The sequence below is a fragment of the Montipora capricornis genome, chromosome 3 (genome assembly GCF_036669925.1).
Source record: "Montipora capricornis isolate CH-2021 chromosome 3, ASM3666992v2, whole genome shotgun sequence".
In the NCBI taxonomy this organism is placed as follows: domain Eukaryota; kingdom Metazoa; phylum Cnidaria; class Anthozoa; order Scleractinia; family Acroporidae; genus Montipora; species Montipora capricornis.
Window position 1 is genome coordinate 44,813,704 of NC_090885.1, and position 10,124 is coordinate 44,823,827.

Consider the following 10,124-nt stretch of genomic DNA (forward strand, 5'->3'; position numbering starts at 1 on the left):
CAGTAAGAGAGGGTACTGACAGTGAACGTTGCAACTGTGGGAGAGTAAGGGAAAGTTCAACGTGTCTGAACAAAGACTGGCAGACAAAGTACGTACAAACGGTTTGCCAAATGAGAAAAATAAAATGTTTGCCTGCAAATAGAATTCGTTTGTATTATACCTCCTTCTTGTGTGATACCCTGGAAGCCAAATACATTTTGTACTAGGCTAGAAACTTTGTAAAATACTTTGCCTAATAACTATTGAATATAAAGGAACACACGTTTTGTTTGAAAGTCGTGGCAATCAGCTCTATGACATCACAAAATACATTTTGAGATTCTTGATTTTGGGTATGCACTTTGCTTGCACGCATTTGAAGACTCTCCGCAGCCTCCAGCTACATTGAAATGGCTCTGAGCTTGGAGTGTTACACACGTAAGTCCGACCGTCTAACGCTAAGGAAAAGAACAAGTTACATTAACAACACATCCGTCCTGTAAATCCAGTGTGGTCAACGACTGTCTCGCTTTTCTGCCTTGTGCCTTTCTTTTCTGAGTAGTTTTAGTAACGCGTTTTTGGATCGACGCTTCATTTTCTTTTCTTTTCTTTTGATCTTGACTTTACGCTGTCGTTCTTGCTTATATCTTGCTGGATGAGGCATTTTTCTGGGTTTGTCTTTGTCGCCATCCTCTTCTTTAGCTCTGTATGCCTGAAGCAGCTGTTCAATATGATCACGCAGCCCATGGTAAAGAGACTCATCTACATTTTTTGTTTGAATGATGATCTTCGAAGCCCGTTCAATGAACTGAACTGTTCTTTGTCCCCTTCGTCCCTTGTACCCAGGTCTCATGTTACCTTTCTTGGATACCGCAATGGTCCAGCTCTCGTTATAAGCAGATACAAATTCAGTGTAGTGGTTTTCAGCGTACTTCTCGTAAAACACGCATCTTCTAGATTTAGTAGCCTGGAAGAATATAAATAGATGACGATAAAAACGAAGAGAGAAAACATGCCCTAACAGTCTCACCGACTAGAGAGAGAGAAAAATAAGTTCTAGTGAGTTTCCTTTAATAGCTTCTTAGGTCAATTTATTTTTTTTGTCACCTTGCATGATCAGATAACAAACAGTTTTATATTCCAACATAATCGCTCAAATGGGCAAAATACAATGTTTGCCTGTGAATATAATTCGTTTGTATAGTACCTCGTTATTTGTGTCACGATAGTGGAGAAGTATTCGGTGTAGGAGAGGAGACAATAAATTTCCCGTCTTGAACAAGCGCTCCACTAGTTGCGTCCTAAAAGTTGTTTTTCTCCCAGGGATGGTGCAGGGATGGCGCAGTGGTGAGAGCACTCGCCTCCCACCAATGTGGCCCGGATTCGATTCACAGATCCGGCGTCATATGTGGGTTGAGTTTGTTGGTTCTCTACTCTGCATCGAGAGGTTTTCTCCGGGTACTCCGGTTCCCCACCCCCCCCCCCCCCCCCTTCCATCAAAAACTAATATTTGACTTGATTTGTGCTAACTGTTAAAAATTTCCCAGCTCCTACCATTGATCCATTCTCCTGTTCTTGTATGGAAGTTACTTTGATGGAGATCCTTTAGTGTTTAACCTTAGCTTTAAATGTCTACAATCAGGAGCCCATGAGTTGGAGCGAGAAACTCCCATACTAAGCCTCTGTCACGGCATTTTTACAGACCAATCTATTTTTGGACTACCTTTGCCGCAAAACAACAAAGGCAGTTCCGGTTCGGTGACTCTATGACGTCAAGTTAGTTTCCTGTAATTGGTCATCGGGCTCCTGCGGGAGTTTCATTCAAGGTAAATTCAACCCAAAAATAAATCGGTCTGTGAAAACGCCATGACAGGAATATATGGGAATTCCTCGATCCATCTCATGGGCTCCTGCTACGAGTTTATTCCCGAGGTAACTTCAGTTTGAATTGATGCAAGTAAGTTAGGAAACTTAAAGTAAGCGGCTAGTTTCAACCGTGCATTTCACGCATGCAAGATAGGCCTTTTGCAACAATTCGTCACGTGACCCCCTTTCATAACTGAAACCCGATGATTCTGCTGGTTTCATGTTTTTTTTTTTCAGAAATAAAAAGAGCAACTCAAAATATTCTCCATGCTAATTTTCGTAAGTATATCGTTTGGAATCTGAGCTCTGTGGTGCATAATTGCAAAAAAACTGCACTGGAGGGCAAATGCTTCTCGTTCGTAAAGTACGGATTTTCAAGTGTTTAAAATGGTCATACAATCTTTTTGAAAATTCGTATTCTGGGTAAGTTAAACACAATCTTTCCATTTCTAGAATTTATAAAGTCCAAGCTTTAAGTTCACCAATTACCAGTTATGAGACCAGTTTGTTGCACATGGCCTACAGACAATTTTTTTTGTGCGAGGGCCAGCTGAACAAAGTGGAAGGGCCGGATCTTGGGAGATCTAACCAGCAAAATATTTTGTACATTTAGACAAAATAATACTGCAAGGCTGGTTGTACAGCTGTAGCATATATATATTTTTGATTTACCAATATTTCGTCAAGCACGGCCTGACTTCTTCAGGGAGTCAAATGATTTGCCGTTACAGGGGCTATTGGCGTAATGCCAGCTATTGACATTGCTATGAAATAAATAAAATTAGCTTAACGCTTTAAAAATTTCTTGTAGATTGCGAAAAAGAGCCAGATGCCGGGCTTAATGCTGTCGCAAATCATGTTGCAAATGAGATGCAGGATTTTCTATCAAACTATTCGGAGTGATCGGGTATATTCGGAAATCTACTGCCTGCAAACTGCTTGTACATTTGATGGACAGTTATTCCACTGGGTATTCGCACCTCTAAGCATTTTCCTGTAGATTTGCATTTGTAAGAAACTAACCGCAACCAATTGGAGTCTTTTGAGAACCCACATGGGAGTTCAAGTGAGACAAAAGTAATTTATGCCAGAAAGCAAGTATATGTCCTACAAACAATAGCCATTCTGCGCCATGTCCAAAGGGTTACCAAATGGCTTCTATAGTGTCGTTCCTGAGTTGTCCCTCTCAGAGATTCAAGTTTGTAGAATGATACTGTTGGTCAAATCCGGTTGTCAGGTTGAATCCTGAATAACCTAGGTTAAATTTACGATCCTCATTTACCTAGGTTGAATAAGCACTCTACCTAGTTAAAAGCAGCTATCAACAACCTCCCCCCTCCCCCTACCTAAAAGGCACTGAAAACATTTATACCTTCCGTCAAGCTCTGTCATTCTTACGCATCTCATATCAAATTATCGGTTTCTGTAGTCACACATTTATCCATTCAGTCTCAGGCATAGTACTAGTACAACATAGTAGGGAAACAAAGAATTGTACTCATGATGAACTTACCGGTATTCGAACTCGGGCCCTCCAGGTCTGTAATCCCGACGGTTTCTTCACCACTTCACTACAACGACGAACATGCTCAACCAAGCACAGTTCTTTTCATTATGTACTTTTGTATGACAATGAAATTGATATCTAATATGTATTACAACCAAAGCTAATCCTAACTTGACGCTAATTTTTCTTAGGCTGAATTTAAGCTCCAAAATCTGAGTGCGAATTCATCCTAGGTTAATGCTGATAATCACCAGTATAACCTAGGTAAAAACGGATTCAACCTGAGGACGGATTTTACCGGCAACATAGGACGCGTAATTCAGTTCAATCCGATGATTGATATGCACTACAAAATCCAACTAATTTTACGATTAATCCTTACTCAAATTGTAAATTTATTCTCTCGATGCCACTGACCACAACCATATGTTACTTCTGAAATTGACGCACTACGACTTATCACGAACTTAATTAATTAATCTTGTTTGTGTTGTTCAAGTGTTGATCAAGGCTGATATATACCATCTGAGATATATTTTACGAATTGAAAAGGTCGTATGTTTTTTTCTGAAATAATTTATGTACAATAAGTAACAATATCACATCTTCATTGCTTTGCGACAAATACAATAAATCGTTTGACAATTTTCTGGGGTGGGCGCTATATTAGCCAAATTAGCCAAAGTATCTCAGAAATAAAAACCATGGCACAAAAACTTATTTTCCTCGCAGGATGGTGATAGGAACGTTTTACTCCATAAAATGGCTACTTCAAATTACAAAACGTGCTTGATTTGCCAACTGTCAATTACATTCAGAAGGTGTCATTTCTTGGGTGTTCATGCAAATTAACTTCATTTAATCCTTGAAGGAAAACACAGCCCTGTGCAAACATTGGGCGCATAAAATAATGAAAAACTCATAATAAGTAAGACTGGTTACCTTTCTTCCAATGAATGTGGCATTTCTTTTAATGCAAAGATAATAGCATGTTAATGCTCCACGAATTCGCACTCGTCCAAAGTTGTCAGATTCAATGACTAACTTGGCTGCAAGAGAAGAAGAACCGTGATATCGTTCAGCAATTACTGCTTTTGTGGCATTCGGAAAGGTTTGTTTGTTTACGCAGAATAATTTTTTTTTTTTTTAACTATTACTAAGTGTCTAAACACACCATCCTTTCAAACATATACTCTTTGTGGTCTCTGCCTCCAAAAAACACACAGGTACATTTCAACGGTCTTATTGTCGTGACCCAAAATCGAAATGAGCCAACGAACAAGCATGCATGTAACATATTGTGTCTTTATCCTGCCACTTTCAAAGAACGCTACCGAAAATTAAATACATCGAAGAGACCTGCGTTATTGACAGTTAACGGCTAAAAGGCTTGATTAGTTCATCAAAGCTCTGAACTCTCTGAAAGATGTATACTGGCGTAGGTCAATGACAACTGAATAAGCTACGACTTAACATAAATAGATTAAATTCCTTAGTCAGTCATAGAATGATCCGATTGCTTCCCCTAGGATTAAGGCTTTCCGAGCTAGTAATATCGAGCACCTAAAGACTCAGATCTACACTTGCAGCCTTCGTTTCTACAGCGAAAATCATTTTTTTTTAGTGGAAAATGCATTCAGCCGCGGCTATCAAGCGAGCTCAAAGCCAGGAACTCCATTCCATTCAAATAATCTGAACTTAGAATTCAAATTCAACCTCTACAAGTAGGAGGCAGTAAGCTGACCAATTTACAAACCATGATAGAACCTAAAACAAATCCAACTTGTGGTCAGAACAGTGTTTGTTCCTAGCACTGGACCACGCCGCCTTCCATAGTTGATACGTTCATGTCGGTTGTACTCAATTATAAACGTGCCTTGTTTATCCACACCAAGGAACTTCCAAAATGGTGAAATTGTTTTAATAGAAATAAAAATAAAAATAATAATAAATAAAAAAAATAAAATAAATAATAAATAATAATAGTAATAATAATAATAATAATAGAATTAGATGACTAAATGAAAATACACACGATTTCCTGCGACTCTGAGTTCCACTCTGAGTTTTAGTCATCTAATTCTATACACCGCTCTACACAAACGTGTATTGAGCACTCTTTAGCAGTGTTTGCTACAATTTCTCATGATTAATAATAATAATAATAATAATAATAATAATAATAATAATAATAATAATAAACCGTGTATTAACATCGCGTCACTCCACCACCACTGCTGAGAGTTGACCATATTTCACGCACGAAAGCCTTTTCGATGCCAAAAAACGACACGATATTATTAAGACTTGGATAAACGGCTTAAACTATAAATTGTAATATAGCCTTGAGGTATATCCGATGAAACTCGATTCTTGTCAAATATATCCAAAAAAGGGCCACTGTCCTTAGGGTCATGATATCGTAACATTCTTTGTTATTTCTTTAAAAGAATAACTCTAGTTCTGGTTTGTACTCGGTCGCCTAACATCCAGTCCCGATTCAGCAACCAGGCGGCGATGGACTTGTCTCGGTCATACAATTGAAAATATACACTTTGGTCTGTGGCAGGCATTTTCAAGCCCTTTGATAGCAATGTTCCTAACTAAACGTTGTTCTCTTTATTATTCTATAGCAACCTACCATAATTGTCCCCATCTCTACCAAGAGCGTCAATTTTTTTCCCATGTATGCGAAGATGGCTTCGACTGGACCGTGAATACAACTGTGTTTCCCGGTGGAACGGAAGGCTTCGTGTATCACTTCGCTTTCTCTCCGTCTTAACGTGGTTGTCCAAATACTTTTTCTGTGGTAAGATCAAAACGAATCGCATTTAGCGATGCAATAGTCATAGTTTGTGACAACAAAATATAATATTATCCAACTTACCTCTTGGCTTTGTTGTCCCAAGGATTGGGATAGCAGGCAATTCCTAGAAGGGAATAGATCAAAGCTTACGTAGATTCACGAATTGCGAAATGCACAACATATGTGCTGCTAAAAATGAGATGGAAGAATTATCGTGGTTATTCGAATCACTGACTGTGCTTACTCCAGAAGAATAAATTCGATGTACTTACAAAGAAAAAATCAGTAGATACCGCCTACATCTCGTTGTAAACTTGAGTTTCATTTTGACACGTATCACTAGAAACACCAGTTTCAGCTAAGCTAAAAAAGCAACACACTCAGTGTAGGAAAAAAAACTGCAGCATTCTAAAACCTCACACTTCTTAGTATCCTTTCAATTATATCCTTTGTCCCAAACTACATAGATGCCGCCTTTTTATAATGTGGTTATTTTGTTCCATTTTGGCATGGTGCGAATTCTTTATGTACCATCGCCAATAACAAAATTAATTAAGGTAATCGCCTACAATTAGAAATGCGGTAGGTGGGCATGTCTGATGGCCTTAAGCAAATAAACTCACCCGCGGACTAAGACAATTGAGTCATCGCTGTATGCTGCCACATATGAAGCCTTTTATACTTTTATAGCCCGGATCGGTTGATATTTAACGGCGAATTTACAAATCAGGGAATAACGCAAAACTGTAACGATATAGTGAGACTTGAGAAATCTAATTATACGCTGGAGAACGACTTACGTAGGCGTGAAAAGAAAGCAACAAATTAATGTTACTGGGTAAACAACTTGTCAATTTATCACTGAGTCCATAAGACAAAATTATGCTGCTTCGACAATCTTGGGTCACAATTTTTTCATATACTAAATGCAGTTGTTATGTATTTCCACTTCGGTGGAAAAAATATATACGCGTTTAAACTCCCGCAGCGTTGGTTTCATGATCATTTTGAGAAAGACGTCGAAAACGCCTGCTGTTTTATTCAGTGCTCACACGCAAACGCATTAAGAAAAACAAGGAAGTTCCCAAATCCAGCTGTGCAGTAAGCCGGTGCCGTAATCATTGTTAGGGGCCTCTTTTCATAGATTCCTAAAGTACCTCTCTCAGAAAAATGTTAAGCCTTAATGTGAAGTGGGTAATTTTCTAAAAAAGGAGGAGTTGACAAGTTGTTTTTTCACAACTGACGTAGAGGCGTAAAGTCCCTTCTGAAATTAATTGTCGATAATATCCGGCAAAGCAGAAAACCACGCTGATATGGAGTGATATTGCATCTAAGTAGGGAATTTTATCTCTAGTATTCATCAACTACGCCCTGTTTGTAAAGTACTTAGCCAAACAGAAGGAACTTGTAATTGTTACAGTTAAATCTAAATTCAGGTTAATTTTGATTTCAACCCAGGTCATTTTATTTTAAACTATTATAGCTTGAAATTACAAGTAGTAAACGTCAACAAAAAACCCGTCAATTATTAGCAAGTACGTGTAATATATCGTCAAGTAAATTGTTCCTGGAGGTGAGTGGATGAATTTAGTGTAGCTTCAATTTGTACTTTATAAAACCCCAATGGTTTTAAGTCTAGGTGATGATTTTAAATTAATGGTTAGTATTAAGGTTGGGGTTAGGCATACTGTGCATGATAACCGATTCTACTTTTCTTTCTCAGAGCTTTTTAGAAGGACATTGTCATTGATGAATCTCCTTTAGAGGGCAGGGGGCAACAATATTGAATTATCTTCAAAGGAATAAAAGAACTGAAACATACATCATGTCTAGTTGATTTTTTATTTCCTTACTTATTTGATCTATCTTTGGCTTACTTCGAATTCGTAATAATCAAAAGCAAGTAAAAACAAAACTTTGAAAATTCAGGAAATAGTGTTTCATAATCTTGATCAGAAGCCTCTATTTTGTAGTGTTTCTTTTGAATTATCAAATAAAATATTTGGTTTTTCAAATTTTGCTGAGTCTGTTCGTAGTGATAAATCCAAACTTTGTGATTATTTTGGCACAGTCCCCTCCAAGTTCTACCATTTGAGCAAGTAGCACGTTTGGATGATAAGGCGTTTCCTTTTCCATTTTATTGATTTTCAGCGGCACATAATCCTGAAGTTCGCACTTCTTCTCTTTTTCGTCTGCCCTTTCTGGTGTATGACAACTGCAGAAGGCAGACTGCTGGCTGCCTACAAATAGTGCTGATAAGCAGTATTTAACTCTAGGTACCCATTTCAAATAGTGCTGATAATTAAACAGTATTAAGTCTTAGCACCCATTTTAGAGCGGTTCGCCTTTAATAACTGTGATTTAGGGTTAGTTCGAATTCGCAGTCCGCGGTCTGCAGTTTGCCGGTGTCAGACACCGTTCTCCTTCACTGTCTGGCTCATCCACTATTTCAAATTATTGACTATTTTCATTGCATCCCGTCGCGATAAGCATTTTCATCCCGATCCCGCCTGGTTGAAACCACTTTGCTCCAGCTCAACGCAATAGATCAACTGATCGACAGGTTATATAGCTTCCATATTACCAATCAACCTCGTCCACAGGGCGCTTTTCCCTGGCTTTTCCCACCTAAAGCCAGGGAAAAGCGCCCTGCAAATGGGGACGAGTTTGATCTCCAATAATGCACTCTCATTAAGCAGTAATTTAATTACTTAATATAACTTACGCACAACTGAGTTCAGTTAGACTGAAAAACGTCACTTACAAAGGATTGAAATGAGTGAACATTATGTGCTAGCATTTATGTTTACTGTCAATGTTCAAAAGATACACCTAAGTAACCTCAGGTGAGGGGCAAAATGGGCCCTTTCTTTGCTGTGCCTGACCCGAGCGCAACTGAACGTAACTGTCAGAAACCTTAGGTGTTAGCCATTTTCAAGAGCCAGCTGACCTCCTGCTCCTGGCTCTTCTTTAATAAGCGTATCTACTGTTAAAATGATCAGTAATTTGCAGATTCCCTAAACTTCTTCTTCTTATATAAGACCTTCAGTCGCATAACTTTCTTCATCATTACTGGAGTCGAATTCGGACACTTCTTCAACAGTATTCTTCTCAGGTTGGTCCTGGTGTGGCATGTCTCTGTGGCATTTGAAGTCGACTCAAAGCAGACTTTTTCTCCAACCTGAACTTCTGTAATCTGGAAGTGTTTAAGTCCTTGCCATGGTGGTTTCCTGGCGAACACTTCTCTGTCGCATAGACCAATGCACACTTGCCCAGTCCTATGGCGTGTGATCCCCGCAAAATTTATGTCTTCAAGTTCGTATTACTTCCAAATTCGGAACAACTCCAAGTTCGTATAAGCTTAGCAACAGCTCGGTTGTGATAATGCAAAGATAGAGTTCTTTGTAAAGACCTGGAGCCCGTTTCTCGAAAGTCCCGAAACTTTACAGGCCATTTTCGGGTGTCACAATTCCTTTTGCATCTTAAGAACGGAGAGGATTTAAGTCATCAAATGTTACCTTAAAGGCATGTTAAAAGATCAGCTTTCCAAAACAAGCCGTTAGTAATTTCACACATGGCTTTTCGGACCCGAAAAGTTTTCGGGACTTTCAAGAAACGGGTCCCTGATACGTAAATAAGCCAAAGCCTGTCCAATGCCCGATGATTCTATGAGAAAAGGCAAAGAATAACCCGACGCTGGTGGTCCAGATCAGCTCCTTATATTCAGGGGTCCGCTTCGAATCGTAAAATTTCAAAGCCACCTCAGTGCTTTCTAAAGTTTAGGCTAACGCGTTTTTAGCTTTTCTACAAACGCTACAGGCCTAGGGGTATATTTACGTGTAAACACAATAGTTTTCCTCCTAGTCCAGCCTACTTAAGTTGAAATTTTCGGTCCTGGAAGTAAACGTCAGCTGGAGAGTGAAAAGCAAAAATCCTCACGAAAAATCGCTTACTTTGGAAAAGTGG

The 10,124-nt window shown here is 38.9% G+C and overlaps 1 protein-coding gene across 1 annotated transcript in view; it reads right to left on the reverse strand.

The window, feature by feature from the left end:
• The window catches only part of LOC138043251 (fibroblast growth factor 18-like), a 7,301-nt gene extending 602 nt beyond the window's left edge, over nt 1–6,699 (reverse strand). Inside the window, exons 1-5 of the mRNA XM_068889427.1 lie at nt 6,431–6,699; nt 6,240–6,282; nt 5,994–6,156; nt 4,295–4,401; nt 1–946 (exon numbers count right to left, since the gene is read on the reverse strand). The exon at nt 1–946 is cut by the window's left edge and continues 602 nt beyond it. Of these exons, the coding sequence (XP_068745528.1) occupies nt 494–946; nt 4,295–4,401; nt 5,994–6,156; nt 6,240–6,282; nt 6,431–6,483 (819 nt within the window). The 5' untranslated portion in view covers nt 6,484–6,699 and the 3' untranslated portion in view covers nt 1–493. The remainder of the gene's footprint in view (nt 947–4,294; nt 4,402–5,993; nt 6,157–6,239; nt 6,283–6,430) is intronic.
• Between the last annotated feature and the right edge of the window lie 3,425 nt (nt 6,700–10,124).